Below are 20,174 nucleotides of genomic sequence, written 5' to 3' on the forward strand. Positions count from 1 at the left end.
AGGGGAAAATATAAGAATTTCAGCAAATACCAAGGAAAGGCAAAGGAAAAACGTACTATTTGTTGGTTTAAACAGTGGTATAATCAACAAAAGAAAGTTGATCGAGTGACAGAGTGTCGGAGAAACTCGAAAAATCAAGTTCACAAAATCGCACAGTGCCCGAAATAAAAAAGAAATCGTATATCAAAGTCGCCGTGAAAAGGCAAGTCGTAGCCCACCATCTGAGTGTCATATGAAAGCTTATTAGGGTACAGACGAAAAAAATAGGCACACAGTAGGAAAAAAGCATGAAATGTCAACTTTAATCTCGAAATTTCAACTTTAATCACGTAGTTTATTTTGCCATTAAAGTAGAACATCATAAACTTCATCTTAAAATCGTTTATTCTACTAGTTTCTCAAGTAGCACATTAAATGCTTTGTTCTGTATTTGATCTTCTATGTGCTCTATGTGTGTGAATCACTATGTGCTTCCGTTCTTTCTCTTTCTCCGACAGGACACAGAATCCATTATAGTCGAGATATTACAGCTCTCTGAATAATTAAAATACTGAGATGTATACGTGATATCATTTTAATGATGATAGGAATGAAAGCATGTTATTAAACATGGGAACACGGTGGCACAGTGATTGTTCATATCTCAAGCAAGAGGCTTGCTGCGCCATGTGCGACCGTCGATGAAATAATTTATTACAGAAGTACTGTCTCTTTCAAACGTACTAACCTCCAATTCCTGTGCTTACTTTTCTTTCTCCAAATACCCAATCGCCACACAATCAGCTCTGTAATAGACGTTAAGCCATCTGTAAGCTTAGAACGCTGATTCTTCAAAACTTTTAAGGAACATTGAAATATCTTCGTAGTACATGTTTAATTATTCTATCCGTCTATCCTCCCAGTGTCGCGTCAGCACCAGCAATAATACAGTGCAAGGCAGGAGCTATCCGTGAACTAGCTAGCGCTGCAGCACCGTGTCCTCACATGTTTAACTATTAACAATACAGATTATTTAAATGAAGTTAAAGTTTTATCTGTATACTAAAAGCAACATATTTTGCTGCATTACATCTTAAAAATGATATTGTCATCATACGCGCTTTATAAAGTAGAGCAGGTTGTGCAATATTATAACTGTAGTGTAAGTTTACAGTGAGGTAATTGTACTTATAAGTACAAACAGTTCTACAAGGAGCACTTGATGGACTGATTGAGTGCGTTTATAGTTTTTGGGATGAAACTGTTACTGAAATGCGAGGTCCGTACAGGAAAGGCTTTGACGCTTTTTGCCGTGGTTGAGGTAGTGTGTACTTGAAACTGTATACCGATAATTCTCTTTCCGATCAGCTGCTGCTGTGATTCCCCACTCAGATACAGTGTTATAAATACTCCGAGTGGTGCAGTGAGAGTAATATGGAAAAAGATGATCTGCAGTGGCAACCCTTAACGGGAGCAGCAGAAAGAAGAAGAAGATGCAGTGAGCGTAACAACACTAAAGCTGTTATGGTATTTGTAATACTATGGCTATTCCCTGGACCATTATATTGCTACAGGTTAATTACAATCAGATGCATTACACTAATAAACAATATGCAGTTAATTTCAGTGTATTTATAAAGCCGCTTCAGGAACGTGGGTCTAAGAAAGAAAGGGTGACCACACAGGAACAGTAGCACTGCTTTGACGCTGGGTGCCGCCAGTCTGCAAAACCGAGCGGAGAAATTGCGTACGCCAAGGTATGAGTTACCGTGGAAATGAGCGTGGCTTTACGCCAAGTTTAGGTTTTATACATTGCGATTTGAGTGTGGAAATGTTCGTACGCAACATTTCTGTGCGTACGCACCGTTTATACATGAGGCCCCTGGAGTTTATTATAAGTTTGTGTAATATAAACTATTGGGTTAGGAACGAATGTTAACAGGTAATTTCTTTTATCATTATTTGTTATTATCTAACCAGTGTATTGATAGAATTAATTAATAATGTTTTGTTCAAAGTAACCTGAGACGTAAAATATTAAAGTAAGTAGAATCCTTACAAATTAGACATTAGAGTAAAGAACTCAAGGCCCCTTTCTACACACAGTTGGAGTAGACGGGCTACATAAGCAAAACAGAAACTAGAGAGGAACAATGGACAGTAAAAACGGGTGCAGAATGAGCTAATCGAATGAGGTCAGAGTGATAAGAAATGATATATAAGTTTTGGGTTTTGAACTGTTCGGGGCTCAGCTCAATTTGGCCGTATTGGGTTGAGTCTGTGTTATTATTATGGTTATTTTATTGCAATAAAATTATAGACTCTGTTTGCCTGTCATCTGAGTCTCCTAATAGCCTTCATTTCAGGTAAAAAGCCTTCTGGTGATAATTTTTCACTACGACAGCAGCTGCACTCACTGGAGATTAAAGGGGTCTGAGAAAGAGAGAGAGCAAAAAGGAGATGGAGGAAAAAAGAAAAGATCAAGAAAGAAAGAGAGAGTGTAACATGTCGGGACCAAGCTTGAGCCGGGTGAAGAGGAAAGGAAGTCAAGTGGTCATTTGGCTCCCCCAGGTCCTGTAGTGGCGAGAGGAAAGGCGCTCCATGGGCAGGTTGCTTCTGCTGAGCAATCCATAGAAAAAGGAGCAATGGAGTGCTCCAGGAGTCCAGTGGTGACTGACTGAGGTGGCTGGGGTGAGAGCTGGAAAGGTGGCCAGCTTCTTCATCTACTGAGCAGATCCAAGGGGTGAGCAGAAGGTTCAAATGATGGCTGTTAATAGGACTTGGGATATGGGAGACAGATGATCCAGACTGGGTTTTAATCCTTCTTCAAACCTCTTTATTGGCTTTATTTATACATTTTATCCTCCATATTGGAACCATTTTTAGTGCAGATTTATTAATTGGAGACTGCACTGCACTTGTTCCTCATTGCCTGATTTGAATGAAATAAAACTGCACTGAGCACTTTGTTGCACCAACCTTCCACTAGTTCAGTCATGGCTATTGATGCCCTAGGTAATGGATAATGCCAAGGCTACGGACACTTAAGGCATCACAGATATTCTGGAGACTGTGCTTCTCCATTGCAAATTAGATCATGCCTGTGTTCATTGGTTTGTCCATATGGTGCAAATGACAGACTAAAAGACTCCTACAGAAGGTGCTTGAGGCTTCGCTAAAGGCGAGTGACTGAGAAGACTGAACTGGGTGGAAAATATCTGGGATGCAGTAGAGAGGAGAGGAGGTCAGTGGTCATGGGCCAGGACATTGGTGGAACTGTAAGGATTTCTGGTGATCTGTACAAAACTCCAAACCTTGGGGTAGAAGGAGAGGACACTAAATAAGTAAGAAGTGTACTCATGCCATTCATGACTGATTGGGGACAACTAAACCTTTGTGTATTCAGCCATGAATCAATGTGTGACTGGTACTGTTATGACCTATGTGGCCACAGAACATACAGTGCTGTCAGGATACAACGGGTTGACGGCTGTGGAACTCATCATTCATTAACCCTAAGCATCTGAACCCCTGTACCTTTAATATCAAGTACTGTGCCAATTCTTGGATGGAGACAAGCAGATATGTATTGAAACCTACGTCCTACAAATTCATACGGCATCACAGAAAACTGACCTCAAGACCGCTGCCAGATGCTCTGCCAGTGAGGGCTTGTAATGTTGCAGCCTTTTGTCGTCGTTCTCAGGGACATCTCCATATTCAGTGGTGATTGGATTCTGATAAAGGTGTATCTGAGCCATGTCACTTGGGATCTTGACCCACTTCCCACTGTGATCCACTGAAAGCTGATCTAAGTTGAAAATAACCCTGGGGTTTATAACCATCCTTTTCTCATCACTCTCTACTCCATTGTTGAAGTGATAGTATAAAATGTTCAGTCCGGGATTAGCAGGCCACTGTGTATTAGAAGTAAGGCTGTCCGTGTCAGGGGCAACGGCAGAAAAGACATGCACATTAAAGACAAATGTCTCGGCTCCTTCATGCTGTTGTGCCAGCTTCCTCATCAGCTCAGTCCAGTTTTCATGTTGGTTGGGAATGAGGATTTCTTCTGGTCCACTGAGCAGGACATATTTGCTTGTGTACATGTTCCTGTAGACACAATCAATTGAAAATATATCCTGGATGTGCTCTAAAGTCTCTTTGTGGGTGTGGTGGGATGACTTAAGCAGCTGAGAAATGTCCCAACTGAGGACTTCGATGAAACCATCTTCAGCGTAGTAGTCAAGCACCTGCTGCATCATGTCTGAGCAGTTTATTTTGTACACCGACACCTTGCCCGCCCCCAGCAGTCGGTACATCTCGATAGACTGGATGAGTTGGATGACATTAATATACTCATCCAATACCTTGTTAATACAAATGGTCAAACCATGTTGGAACTCTGTGGGTCGACCTTCTTTGGTGTTAAGAATTTTAACTGACCCTTCCATGGCACTGTGATTATGTTTTGTACTCACAGCAATGTCAATCAAACTAGCAGAGCCACAGCGGTTTTCACATATCATGTCAGACTCGCCTGAGGGGACACCTATGTCATTGGAGAAGACAGGTTCCATGGCCTGGACGGAGTAAATGCCACTGTCACACCGAACATGGCAGTACACCTTCTCCTTATGGTACAGGTTGTTGAGGCCGATGACTCGGATCACAGGAGAGACAGAATTCGAGTCCCTATCATCTAGAAAGGCCGAAAAGGCAACAAACTTGTGACTGGTGGGATGGTGCATGGTAAAAATGGAAGGGGTCTTAGCTATTCTCTGATGAATAATGTTGAATAATGAAGAAGGTAAAACAAAATTGTACATCAAAACCAAGATGAGTGCACAAACAAACAAGATGACCCAGTTTCGTTTCAACTTTGGCCAGTTTGCAGTGACCTTAATTAAGGCCTCCACACTCTTTCCGGCTTTCATATTTGTATCCTCCCAGCAAGCTTCTCCTGGATTCTTTTGTGAAGGAAACACCTGCAAAGACAATACATTAGAATGAATTCAGAACTGAACAATGCTTTACACACCCTGAAATATAGATTATGAAGTTAAATTGGTTGAGATATATCATACTGTATATCATAAGAATTTCCCAGGTCGCCAGTCATCCCACAGTGCCAAATCTAAGGCTTCAGTTTTTAAATGATGAATTGTGCAAGTCCAGTGTCAACCACATGTGTAAGTGTCACTTGGTGATGACAGGTAAGGGTCCTACACTCACTGGTCACCTGAAGTGGCCCATCACTGGAGACTGAACATTTTGGACTTGGCTCAAGCCCTATAAGTTTGAGCTGTCAACCAATCAGATGTGCTTGGGGGGAAACCTTTTTATGAAGAGAGTCGTGGGGAAGCCCATGTAACACGCTGCCTCTCTGTGCCACCATGAAGCAGAGATCTGCGGAAAATGTGCAGCCTGTGTGGTTTCAACCCATCAAAAAGTTGCCAAACTCCACAAACTACATGACCCACTAGAAATACCCAACAGTAACAGGCTGATATAAACCTTTACATTATGTTTCAGCCAGGAATGCCACCTTGTTTGATTGTCTCTTTTGATAATTTTTAATTATTCTGTTTACATTAATGTTACTTTTATTGATTACTTGCATTATTATTTGCTTGTGATTTTGTCTCCAAGCCTTTCTTATGTGCCTTGGGTTTGGTGGGGGCCTTGTTAAGAGGCGGGGCCACCTGCCCAGCACTGTCGGGGACTGCCCCCAGCCCTATAAAGGCAAGGGTTTCCCCAAAGATCCAGGTGGTTTATTTGAATGTGCTTGGGAGTTGGTGAGTGTTGATTGTGATTGTGAATTCGCCTTGAATTTCATATTGGGACTTTGTTCATCTTGGATTGCTTTTGCCCACAAGTACTGTTTTCCATTTTGCCCTCCGCCAAGCTTCATGTTATTACATAGCATTTTTGTTTTAAATAAATATCTTATCTATAAAGTTTCTAAGTGCCAGGTTCACTTCCCGGGTCCTCCCTGCGTGGAGTTTGCATGTTCTCCCCGTGTCTGCGTGGGTTTCCTCCCACAGTCCAAAGACATGCAGGTTAGGTGTATTGGTGATCCTCAATTGTCCCTAGTGTGTGCTTGGTGTGTGCGTGTCCTGTGGTGAGTTGGTGCCCTGTCGGGGATTGGTTCCTGACTTATTCCATGTACTGGCTGGGTTTGGCTCCAGCAGACCCCCGTGACCCTGTGTTAGAATATAGCGGGTTGGAGAATGACTGACTGAGTTTCTAAGTGGCCCTCTGTGATACAAGTTAGGGTGCTTGACAGTGTTTTTCTCTCTCTGGTGGGCATTTTTGGTACTGTTTTGGGACTGAAATTGCTTTGGGGATCTCAACCATCAACAAAAGCCATCTCTTTTGCAGCAGCACTCTGCAGTCTACACTTTTGAAAATACTCCCTTAGCTCTGTGGATGGATACTTTTGTAAATATTGTGATGCCCTTAAAAATGCCCCATTTCTGATGGAACACTTACAGAATAATAACCATTTAAAAGACACAGAAGTAAGAACTTTTACACTGTAAATGTGACAGTAATGGCAGTTACTGCCAACTACTCCAGGGACTCTGTACAATGGCTAACCCTGCTCTCTCAACCCCAAATCATGCAAAAAGATAGTTTTCCCTTTGGGGATTAATATATCATCATCATCATCATCATTTTAAACCTTTAAAAACTACAAGAAATAAAAAAACAGTGAAAAATACTGTCAGCACTGTTGCTGTGCCTCACACTTTTTACGTTTTTCATTGTGTTTTGAATTTTCTCCTCGCTCTCTTAAGTATTGTTCTGTTTAAGCTTCATCATACATTTGTAATTTTACCCTGATGCCTTACACTTCTTATTGCTTTAACCTTACAAGGACAGGGCCGCCACCAGAAAGCACCTTTGGGTGCAGCAGTCACTTGAAAGGATCATAAAGTACTGCATATGTCACAGCATAAGCCAGCTTTATGTTATGAGTCAGTGTCTCCTGGGTTTATTGTGAGATGAAATCCCCGAATTATTTGCTAGTTTAAGTTGAAGAATGTTATTCCTAAATCGTTGCATCATTTGTCTTTCACAGAGTGGTGAACCCTTGTCATCTTTACTTCTGAGAGACTCCACCTTTCCGGGAAGTTCTTTTTTATACCCAATCATGTGACTGATCTGTTGCCAGTTATCCTCATTAGTTGTCACATGTCCATCAGCTTTTTTTTTTTAGCAGCATTTCACCCAACTTTTCCAGGGCCCCACCCCCGCTTACTTTAAATTGCTACAAATGAGCAGATATTTATTAGAAAACAATAAAATGTCTCAATTTCAACATTTCATGTGTTGTGTTTGTTCTATTTTCAATTAAATATGCATTTAAATGATTTGCAAATCAGCACATTCTACTTTTATTAAATTTTTACACAGCGTCATAACTTTTTTGGAAACAGAGTTGTATTTCCCCATTGTGATTTTTATTATTAGTTCTTTAATTTTATTTAATCGTCCTTCAATAAGTTATTAATTCTATGACTTTTTCATTTTTTGCTAAGTTTGAGACTGTTTTGGTCTTCCCATTGTGGCAGGTGGCCATAACTCTTGCCCAGCTGGGATGCCCAGAGTATGGTAGGACCGGGGGAGAGAAGTATTTTTGGGACAGTTTCTCCCCCTAGCCGAACAGAGAGCAGCTCCCCTGGTTTCCAGCAGGGCCAGGGGGCGCATGGACCATTCCAGGGCCTTATTTGGCCACACTTCCACCACACCCGGAAGGATGGCTCAAAGAAGCTTGTTAGGCACCTGAAGTCCTTCCAGGTGCCCTATAAAAAGGGGCCAGTCCCACCAACCATTCCGTGGCCAGAGTCAGGAGGAAGAGGACAAAGATTGAGGAGGAGTGGAGGAAGAAGGACTGGCGGCGAGAAAGATTTGTGGTGGTGTGTTGTGTCATAGTGCTGGTGGTTGGTTGTGCACTTTTATTATAAATAAACACGGGTGGTGAGTTGAACCTGCGTCCTGCTGTCTGTGTCCGGGTTAGGGTGGTGATATATGCCCTGGTGGCATCACACCATCTATGGAAATTTATAATAAGTCAGCAAAGACTGACCTACAACTACGGAGGAGAAAATCCTACCATTTAGCACACAGTTGAAGTGAGACTGCTATGTGCAGGAAATAACTTGCACCCAGATCTTGAGACTCCTGAGAAAGAATAGTGGTGGATAAGCCTGTAATGACACTTTCTGCAAATTATTAATTAAGGATAGCCAAAACATTAGAACCACTGAGAGGTGATGTGAATCACGTTGATGATCTTGTCTCAATGGTACCTGTCAAGATCTGAGTGACTTTGACAGTCAAGTTGTGATGGCTTCATGACTCGGTCAGACCGTCTCCAAAATGTCAGATCTTGTATGTAGTGGTTAGTAACTACCAAAGGTTGTCCAAGGAAAGACAACTGAAGGATCAACAAGGCTCGTTGATGTGTGTGATGGAGCGAAGGCTTGCCCATCTAGTCTAATCCCACAGAAGAGCTAGTGGAACACAAATTGCTGAATATTTTCATGTTGGCCATGAGAGAAAGGTGTAGGAACATACAGTTCATCACAAACCGGTCAGGGTACCCATTCTGAACCTACAGCACCTACAAATGGCACATCAGCATGAGAACTGGACCATGGAGCAATGGAAGAAGGTAGTCTGGTCTGATGTATCCTGTTTTCTTTGAGAATATATGAATAACTGTGTGTGTGTGAGTTATTTACCCGGACAACAGCTGGCAGCAGGCTGGACTATGGGAAGAAAACAAGCTGGCAGAGGCAGTGCAATGCTCTGGGCCGTGTTCTGCTGGGAAACTTTTGGTCCTGGCATTCATGAGGATGCTACTTTGACACGTACCACTTACCTAAATAGTATTGCAGACCACGTACACCCATTCATGTCAAGGGTATTCCCTGATGGCAGTGGCCTCTTTCAGCAGGATAATGCACCTTGCCACACTGCCAAAACTGTTTGAAGAACGTAACAAAGAGTTCAAAGTGTTGACTTGACCCCCAAATTCCCCAGATCTCAATCCGATTGAGCATCTGTGGGATGTGCTGGAAAAGCAAGCCTGATCCGTGGAGTCCTCACTTTGCAACTTATAGGATTTAAAGTATCTGCTGCTAATGTCTTATTGTCAGATACCACAGGGCACCCTTCAGAGGTTTTGTGGAGTCCATACCTTGATGGGTTAGTATGAGGGGGACCTACACAATATTAGGCAGGTGCTTTTAATGTTGTGGTTGATCGGTGTATAATGTCAAAGGATACTGAACAGATTTACTGAAATAACACTATCATCGCCAAAAGAAACATCCGATGTAAGCCCATATGGTGGAAAGCACTCTGGCTTTAAAACTCATCCATCACCAAGTTGGATTTGAGACAAGAGATACATCTGAACATGCTATTTCCAACACAGTTGAAATGCCAAGACAACAGACAAACAAAACCCAAAGAGCATCTGTGCGGAAACCACAACTATTCAAGGGTGTTTATTTATTATGAAGAAGAACAGGAAAGTCCAAGCAATGGAAAATATCAATGTGGAGTTCTACCAAAGAAACAATTAAAAAATATTCAAGGTTTTCAAGGCGAGGTACGCCTGAAGCCATTTCCTGATCACTTGCCAACATTTTTGAACATGTCTGTTTTTTCCAAACACACGCAACACAAACCTTTCAGTTTTCAAATCGGAGAATGTTTCTCAATACATTAGTTTGCAGTAGTCGAACATGACATTTAAGTGTGAATAGAATTACAAAAGTGATACAAATAGATGCATTGTTAAATGTAGCCATGCTAGGGTGGTCTACGTTACGGAGGGTCTTGTTTCTGGCACAATTCAGGCTGCACATTAGTCATTGTACTTTATCTAAGGTAGTGTTTTAGAATTGCTGCCAATGATTCCTCTTATAAAGAGCTGACAGTTCCCAGTAACTAACATCAGGAACTTTGTCATGGTTGGCTTCTGTTTTTTGTTTTTTTTTTGAAGATATCTGACTGGTTAAACAGGTCTTTATTTGAGGGTTTATTTTAGCTCACTACCCACTGTGTCAATCTGATTGAGCATCTGTGGGATGTGCTGGAAAAGCAAGCCTGATCCATGGAGTCCTCACTTTGCAACTTATAGGATTTAAAGGATCTGCTGCTAATGTCTTAGTGTCACACCAATCATTATGAAGCTCTTAGAGAGGGCAGTCATATCACAGATCAAGGTCCAAACTGGTCCACACAAGATACTTTCTCTATGGTCTTCCACCGTTTTCTGTCTCACACGGATAACAAGAACACTTACTGTATATCAGAATGCTATTCATCAACTTCTGCTCAGCATTTAACACCATCATCCCACAGAAACCAACAACCAAACTCAGTGGATTACGAATAAATACATCATGGCCAGCATGAACAGCACGGCCTCAGTTGGCTAACATTCATATCAACATCTCCAGAACCATCACACTAAGTACCAGAGCACTGCAGGACTTCGCCCTCCCTCCTCTGCCAACACATGACTACATTACTTAGTTTAACTCCAATCACATTATCAAATTCACTGATGACACACCTGTGGTTGGCCTCATCAGTAACAATTATGAGTCAACATACAGAGAAGAGGTCAAACATCTGATAGCCTAATGCACCAACAACAACCTGTCGTTGTAAAAATGAACAAGATGTTTGTTGACTTTAGGAAGTCCCATCCAATTCATATTTCAAGTCAAGTCAAGTTGGGGAGCATGCACTGGTACAATCTGTTGCCGCACCCACCACACGATGAAGCAGCTTGGGATCCTGGTTGGCAAACCCCCAGGCAGACACACAGTCCAGTCCCACCCTCCGGAAATGACCCTCAATCTGCCACAGCCATGTGTTACTTGGGCGAACCCTTGGCCTGGTCAAGCCACTCGGGTCCCCAATAATGAGGATCCTATGAGCTGGATCACCCTTGGGGAAATGCGCTACGTGGCTGTAGTGCCGTAACTAAAGCTTACAATGCAGGTAATGTGCCTCATTCGGGACACCATGAGCAACCGCTGATTCAACACAAAGTCAAACCAACGGTACCCAAGGATTTCCGGAGAGACATAGTACCAAAGGAGTCCAGTCTTCGTCTCAGGTCACTGGATAGCGTCCATGTTTTGCAACCATATAGCAAAACAAGAAGCATCAGGACTCTAAAGACCTTTGTCCTTTTGCATAGACTTCAGGAGTGCCACACACCCCTTTCCAGTGACCTCATGACCCCCCATGCTCTCCCAATCCATTTGACAGGTTGACATCCGTGGCGGAGCGACGGGCGCTGAGTAGGCTCCTGTCAATCATGGAGAATCCACTGCATCCACTGAACAGGATCATCTCCAGACAGAGCAGCAGCTTCAGTGACAGACTGTCCTGCTCCACTGACAGACTGAGGAGATTGGTCCTCCCCAACACTATGCGACTCTTCAATTCTACCCGGGGGGTAAATGTTAACATTATACAAAGTTGCATTGTTATCACTCTTTAATTTAATATTGTTTTTTTATCAATATGCTGCTGCTGGAGTATGTGAATTTCCCCTTGGGATTAATAAAGTATCTATCTATCTATCTATCTATCTATCTATCTATCTATCTATCTATCTATCTATCTATCTATCTATCTATCTATCTATCTATCTATCTATCTATCTATCTATCTATCTATCTATTAGGTTGTATGGTTTGGTTTGTAGCCAACACTCACATTGCACACTGCTTTGTTATAATTATTATCAATAATACATCATTAGATGTGAAATTTAGCTCCTGTCCATTTTTTTATTCTATCTAATTCTCTAAGGTTATAGAAACGGAATTGGGGAAGATCGAATATGGGACTGAAGACATTCATGTCAACTGTACATAATAAAGAGTGTGAAAGGGCAAAACAGGGTCACCTAAGACTCTAAATGACAAAATACTTGTCACCAAGTCACTGTGGCAATCCCACTGAAGGAGCCTAACATCTTAGCCCATTTTGAGATTAACTCGACTCTGCACCTGACCCCTATGAGCACCCATTACAGCTACAGCCATTCATAAAGAGAGTTATGAGAAAAACATTCTGCCACCATCAGAAATCTGTACTTCTGCCAAACCACTAAACTGGAAAGCCTTCCTTTATACTTTTGTTTACAGTCTGATTGGATTTTCTGTCAGCATAAACCCAAAAATAGAATGATGACATTTTGTTTTGAGGACAAACACAACATTGTCGAGTTTCAGGCAGGACTGTATTGAGAGTTTTTGCATTCCATACATGGGTGTAGAGATGAATGAGCTACTATGCTGTCTGACTTTTTATGTTCATGTGCATTTGCATTGGTGCTTTGACTTGAAATCCTGCCAAAGTAAATTTTCAGCAAAACCAAACACAATACGCTGCCTCTGAGTAACAAGACTGGTTAGGTGGATTGGGCCCCACTTGTTCACATATGAAGGGAAGTTTGAGCGACCTATTGGATGAATGGCGGGATAGATAAACAGAACTTTGTTTGTCTCCAGGGGGAAATTTAGCTTTTTACAGAGACTCTTTAAATAAATAAAAACACACCATGGTCTGAACACATATCAGAATGACTACTGTAAGTGTCATGAAGCTCATATGGGTATGCCAGCTGGGCAGGAATATGACTTCTTGCTCGGCCAGAGGCATATAAGGATGGATCAGAGGATGACAGAGGCCAGAAGCAATTCAATCCCCCATACCTCAGCTGACAGTGGGTCTCCCAAGATGACCCGGTTTGGACAAACGCAGTGTATATGGGAGCTGGAGTCTAGAAGTGCAGCCCTGACAGGGTCCCTGGGTGCCATTAGAGTGTGCTATCGGGGAAGGATCTCTCTGGTTTCCACATGAGTCAGAGGTGCTTCCAAAAGAACACACTATGGCACTGGAAGTTTTCCCAGGTAAGTTCGGTGGGCGACACACATCAGGAGGTGCAGAAGGAGAGAAAATGAATGTTTACTAACTTTGTAATTGTGCTTTGGTTGTTTGTGCACATTTGGGGAGATATTTGTGTAATAAAATACTTTATTTGACCCCGGGACTATGTTGGGTGTTATTGTGTGTGAGGCAAAACACACTTTTTTCACAATAGCAATAGCGAGCTTCAAGGAAACGTAAAGAGAATTGAGCGGAAAGGTGACGTTTACTTCTGGTACTGAAAATCCCAAAATGCTGGGACCATAACATTTTAAAATTGGAGTTTTTTCTGTACTTTTTCAGTACTGGCACACTTTACCAACATGTGCTAGACACAACAGCAAGGAGTATTGTATAGTGGTGAGTGGGGAAAAAAGACAGTCAAAAACCAAAACGGAAATCAAAATGGGGAGGTCCATCAACACTACAATAAGGCCAAACTGCAATGGCTGCACAGGATAAAACGTTCATATTAAGGCTCAGCAGATGAAATTGGAAAAATCGATGCCAGTGAGTAAGAAAATGAGTGTTTCAAACAATGCCCAAAACTTACAGTAGAAATCAGAGTCAAAAGGAGAGTAGCGAGAGAGTCAGGAGCACTGAAATCGAGTACAATTTATGAATCAATCCAAGACACAACAATCAAAGTCAGTAAACCAACACAAGTCCAACCCAAGATGTCAAAGTAACACAGTGAAAGGTGCAAGCCATGTTCTTAGAGGTACTTTCAATACTGAGATGATATAAAATTGCATGATTCTGACCTTTATCCCACCATGGTGATGGCATAATGAGATGCACACCACTGATTGTAAAGCCTAGCATCAGAACAATTAACAAAGACAGCGAATATACAAAAACAGTGTGGAGCAATGGGAGAAGGAATTCTTAACAAAACAATGGAATGGAATTTAAAACAAAAATAAAATGAACCACTGAACTCTGACTTCAGAACCCCACAAAACAACAGCTTAATGATTTTTGAGGCCAAGAAAGAACTACATAAGATTAAAAAGCCTGAATTAGCGTAAGCCGTCCTAATTCAGGGTGATGATAAGAAATATAAGAATTTACTTTGTGAGGGAGATGTGCATAATAAACAAAAATAGATGTGCCAAATATTTGAAAAACCAAAATGTGTGCTTCAATTTAAATGTCTAAAGTCAAAATGACATTGATTTTAATAGACATTTGGCCTCAAATCGATAGAGGTCCATAGGGGGCTGTAATGGATCTGAAAGAATATCCATCCAGCCATCCATTATCCAACCTGCTATATCCTAACTACAGGGTCATGGGGGTCTGCTGGAGCCAATCCCAGCCAACACAGGGCGCAAGGCAGGAAACAAACCCCGGGCAGGGCGCCAGCCCACCGCAAGGCGCACACACACACACACACACACACACTAGGGACAATTTAGAATCGCCAATGCACCTAACCTGCATGTCTTTGGACTGTGGGAGGAAACCGGAGCGCCCGGAGGAAACCCACGCAGACACGGGGAGAACATGAAAATTCCACGCAGGGAGGACCCGGGAAGTGAACCCGGGTCCTGAAAGAATATCATATTTGCAAACACTGAAATAGTCTAAAACGATAGCCTGCACACCTATATGTGAAATTTGTCGTTTTTACCCTTCTAGGAGTGGCTCTTAAAGGGCAAGGACCACCAGTTTATGAAACAGATTCTCACCGTGTTGCTCATGACCAGAGTGCAGCAAGACTGCATAGAATTAAAATCTGCTTTGTTTTCTTCCAACTGCTGTCACTTGATTACAGGGATTTAGAATGCTGAAGGAAAATCCATTCAGCTATAGCAGTCGACGGCGAAGTTTTGGAGGACTTAGCTTGGTAGGATTTCCAGTTGTCTAGGGCAGGCGTTACGTTACCATGTCTACCAGGTCAGGAAATGGAAACTTTTAGTGTGAAAATTTTTTTTGTTAGGAACGACTGCTAACTGAGAAGGAAGAGGAGAGAGAGAGAGAAGAAACAGCAAAGCAAAGGCTCAGCTATCTAAGGCTAGAAAGATGGCGGAGGCGAAATTCACGTATGGATGTCTGTTATTTATGGGGTGGCTACCCAGAAGAAAAGAAATGGCGAGGTGAACACCCGAGAAAATGAGTGGGTTTTGGTATGTGGCCCGATGGTTCTCCCATTGGTGAGTCGGACTTGCTCTCTATTCCTGTGGACAGCAAGATATCAGCCATAAGAGGGGTCTAGGACCGAATATTTTAATGCTAGTATATCTTTTGAACATCGTCCACTTCCCTTATGGCCGGTGAAGTGTACCTCTTGTGCCATTTATAAGGCAATTTTTACAAGCATAGATGCGTCAAGTATAAACCAGGCTTAATGCTCTGAAGGGCTGAGAAATGAGATTTTGTTAAGTCAAAATCATGTAAAACAAAATCAATTGTACATGAATGAGGGAGAAGGCAAACTCATTACAAACAAAATAATGAGTTGTAAACCAAAGAGACAAATGTACTTTGATATCCACCAACTTCTGACTAGTTGCGTCAACTTACATCACCAAATCCCCAAACCTGCATGTCTTTGGAAAGAAACTGAAGCATGAGGAAGAAACCCACCAGGCAGGGAACACTTGGAACGTGACCCCGTTACTGCAAGGCAGCAGTGCTTCTGCTGCACCATCCTGCCCCCACATGTTTAATTGTTAACAGTATGCATTATTTAAATAAAGAAAAATGTATCTGTAAAATGTAATATACATACATGACTTTAATGCCTTGCATCCGAAAAATGATATCAGCTATCCATCCTAATATTCAGCACACAGCTTCAAGAGGATACCTGTTGGAAATCTAAATTAACTTAAGAAGCTGGCCATCATCATGAGACAAGAGGTCAGTATGATCTCTAAATGTGCCCTCTCTTCTAATTCTTCCATTTGCAATGTCTTCTAACAAAGCTAATGCAGCCATTATATTGTTACGGTTTGATTACAATGAAGTGCCTTAAATTTGTAAACATTCTAAAATTAGTTATGGTGTTTTTGATAAAGACCGCGTCATGGATGTGAATCTAAAAAAGTAAGGGAATCCACACAGAAACAGTAGTGCTGCTTTGACATTGAGTGATACCCATTTACTAAACCTAGCAGAAATGTGCGTATGCATGGCCTGAGGTTGCCATGAAAATATGCCAAGGTTAGTTTTTATACATCTCAATGTGAGTGTGGAAATGGGTGTACGCAACATTTTTGTATTAGTATATTAAACATTGATATTAAGATGAAGTTTACAACGGGCTCCTTTAATGACAAAATAAACAATGAGATTAAAGTCAAAATTTGGAGATTAATCTTGACATACACAACTTTTTCCCACTGTGTCCCTAATACGCTTCCATATGACACTCAGACTGTGGGCTGCAACTCACCTTTTCATGTCAACTTTGATATTTGAACACTTCTTTTTAATTTCGGGCACTCTATGACTTTCTGAACTTGAATTTTGAGTGCCTCTGCCATGCTGTGCCACGCCATCAGTTTCTTTTTGTTGTTTAAGCCACCAAATAGTTAATTTTTCTTTGTCTCCACTTCACTGAGAAGGACCTCCATTTCGCATTCACTGAAATTCTTATTTTTTTTACACATGCTTTTGCCATTGTATTTTAACAAAACACTGACTGTAAGGGGCTAATTTGCATATACCAAATAGGCAAATTTCTAGGAGGAGTTGAGGTAGGGCCGTAGGCACATGTATGTGCGTTAAAATTCACGTTGATTGGGATTTATAAAGGGAAAGTGCATAGAACTTTGCTTATACAGAGTTTTATGCATCTGAATTTTTTGTGTATATGCACATTTCTAGTTTTGTCCATACGCCATGTTTTAGTGTGAATTCTATTCAAGGCATTATACATTAGATTGATTGGTCAAATCAATCATCTCGTACGTTCTTAAAAAGAAGGAATGCACTGGTAAACTCAGCAACACTAGTAGTCCTCACAGGTGGTGCAGTGGTAGTGCTGTTGCTTTGCAGTAAGAAGATTGTGGGTTCGCTTCCCGGTTCCTCGCTGTGTGGATAGCGCTTTGAGTACTGAGAAAAGTGCTATATAAATGTAATTTATTATTATTAGGCCTGGACAACCATGGAAAACAACATTGCCAAAGTCTACAATTAAGAGACTTTATGGAAGTAAAGACAGATAGTTTACCACAAGGTGCAAACCACTGGTAATCTTGGAGCATATGAAGGACAGATTAGACTTTGCCAGAAAATATTTTAAAAAACTGTCCAGTTTTGAAATAATCTTATTTGAACAAAGGACACTAACATCAATATATACCAGAATGATGAATAGAAAAGTGTATGGAGAAGAGAAGAAACTGGTCATGATCTATAAGACACCACGTCATCTGTGAAACATGGTGGAGGCAGTGTTATGGCATGAGCAAGCGTGACTACCAATAGAAGTCAATCATTAGTGTTTATTGACAGATAATATTGCTGCTGGCAGAAGAAGCAGGATGAATTCTGAAGTGTCCAGGGCTATACATTCTGCTCACATTCAGACAAATCCTGCAAAACTGTTAGGATGATGCTTCACAGTGCAGATGGACAATGAGCCAAAATGTACTGTGACCGCAAACCAAGTGCTTTTCAATGCAAAGAAGTGGAATATTCTTCAAAAACCAAATCAATCAACTGACCTCAACCTAATGGGACATGCATGCTGAAGACAAAATTGAAAGCAGAAAGTCCAACGAATGAGCAGCACCTGAAGGCAGGTGTAGTAAAGGCCTAGTAAAGCATCACTAGAGTGGAAACTAAGCACTTGGAGATGGCCATCAGTTCAGACTTCAGGCAATCATTGATTGGAAAGGATTTTCAACCAAATATTGAATACGGTCATTATATTTATGATTATGTTAGTTTGTCCAAATACTTTGGAGCCCCTGAAAATGGAGTGACCATATATAAAAATGGTTGTCTTTACGAAATGGCTCATACAATGTTTTTGCTACAAGCCATAAATTAAAACTGCAACCACATCTTGATTGCTTCATTTCAAATCCATTGTGGTGGCATACAGAGCCAAAATTATGAAAATTGCATAATTGTCCAATTACAGTCATATGAGAAAGTTTGGGAACCCCTCTCAGCCTGCATAATAATTTACTCTCCTTTCAACAAAAAAAAAAACAGTGGTATGTCTTTCATTTCCTAGAAACATCTGAGAACTGCGGTGTTTTCCGCACAAAGATTGTTAGTGAAGCAGTATTTAGTTGTATGAAATTAAATCAAATGTGAAAAACTGGCTGTGCAAAAATGTGGGTCCCCTTGTAATTTTGCTGATTTGAATGCATGTCACTGCTCAATGCTGATGACTTGCAACACCAAATTGGTTGGATGAGCTCGTTAAGCCTTGAACTTCATAGACAGGTGTGTCCAATCATGAGAAAAGGCATTTAAGGTGGTCAATTACAAGTAGTGCTTCCTTCTCTTTGACTCTCCTCTGAAGAGTGACAGCATGGGATCCTCAAAGCAACTCTCCAAATATCTGAAAACAAAGATTATTGAGTCTCCTGGTTTAGGGGAAGGCTACAAAAAGCCATCTCAGAGGTTTAAACTGTCAGTTTCAACTGTAAGGAATGGAATCAGGAAATGGAAGGCACAGTTGCTGTTAAACCCAGCAGGTCTGACAGGCCAAGAAAAATACAGGAGCAGCATATGCGCAGGATTGTGAGAATGGTGACAGACAACCCACAGATCACCTCCAAAGACCTGCAAGAACATCTTGCTGCGGATGGTGTATCTGTACATCGTTCTACAATTGAGCGCAATTTCCACAAAGAACATCTGTATGGCAGGGTGATGAGAAAGAAGCCCTTTCTGCACTCACCCCTCAAACAGAGTCGCTTGTTGTATGCCAATGCTCATTTAGACAAGCCAGATTCATTTTGGGAACAAAGTGCTTTGGACTGATGAGACAAAAATGGAGTTATTTGGTCATAACAAAAAGCGCTTTGCATGGCGGAAGAAGAACACCGCATTCCAAGGAAAACACCTGCTACCTACTGTCAAATTTGGTGGAGGTTCCATCATGCTGTGGGGTGTGCTGTGTGGCAAGTTCAGGGACTGGGGCCCTTGTTAAAGTCGAGGGTCAGATGAATTCAACCCAATATCAACAAATTCATCAGGATAATGTTCAAGCATCAGTCACAAAGTTGAAGTTACGCAGGGGTTGGATATTCCAACAAGACAAAGACCCAAAAACACAGTTGGAAATCTACAAAGGCATTCATGCAGAGGGAGAAGTAGAATGTTCTGGAATGGCCGTCACAGTCCCCTGACTTGAATATCATCGAAAATCTATGGGATGATTTGAAGCAGGCTGTCCATACTCGGCAGAAATCAAATTGAACTGAACTGGAGAGATTTTATATGGGAGAATGGTCAAAAATACCTCCATCCAGAATCCAGACACTCATCAAAGGCTATAGGAGGACAGCGTCTAGAGGTTGTTGTTAGATTTGCAAAAGGAGGCTCAACTAAGTATTGATGTCATATCGCTGTTGGGGTGCCCAGATTTATGCACCTGTCTAATTTTGTTATGATGCATACTTCATATTTTCTGTTAATCCAATAAATTTAATGTCACTGCTGAAATACTACTGTTTCCATGAGGCATGTCAGATATTAAAAGGAAGTTGCTACTTTGAAAACTCAGCTAATGAGAAACAAAAATCCAAAGAATTAAGAGGGGTTCCCAAACTTTAACATATGACTGTGTTAATGGACCTAATTGTGTTACAGTTAAGGATTTTGTTGTCTGTGCATGTCCATTGCACTCTGTAGCTTTGCACACGCATTCAGCAGCCACAGGCAGATGTGTTCACAAGATAAATTTCCTGAAGCAAATGCTTGGATGATTGCATTAGTCCTTCTCCTGATTGAAAAAATGTCAATAAACCAATGTTGAGGAAGTAAATGTGCCATGCTAAGTTCACCAGCACAATCTCAGTAGCAGTAATGTGTGTTATGTAGTCCGAATACTTTTTAAATTAGTGAAAAACCTAAAATGAAATGAAAAATGCACAGAAGAGGCATGAAAAGGAAAAACTCATTTTATTGAAGTAAAAATACCTGCACTATTCTTATTGCAGCAGTACTGAGTGTAAGGCAAGAGGCACACATACTGATAAGTCAAAGTCAATGTCAGTTTATTTATAGAGCACATTTAATGCAAC

At 41.3% G+C, this 20,174-nt stretch overlaps 1 protein-coding gene across 6 annotated transcripts in view; it reads right to left on the bottom strand.

Annotated features, from left to right (window-relative positions):
- LOC114656994 (uncharacterized) overlaps positions 1-20,174 on the bottom strand; it is a 229,653-nt gene that overhangs the window by 26,379 nt on the left and 183,100 nt on the right. Inside the window, exon 3 of one of the 6 annotated variants that reach the window (XM_051932299.1) lies at positions 3,616-4,877. The exons of the other annotated variants lie outside the window; for them this stretch is intronic. Within the exon in view, the coding sequence (XP_051788259.1) occupies positions 3,616-4,877 (1,262 nt within the window). The remainder of the gene's footprint in view (positions 1-3,615; positions 4,878-20,174) is intronic. 6 annotated transcript variants of the gene reach the window in all.

Source organism: Erpetoichthys calabaricus, chromosome 9, assembly GCF_900747795.2.
Source record: "Erpetoichthys calabaricus chromosome 9, fErpCal1.3, whole genome shotgun sequence".
NCBI classification, from domain to species: Eukaryota; Metazoa; Chordata; class Cladistia; order Polypteriformes; family Polypteridae; genus Erpetoichthys; species Erpetoichthys calabaricus.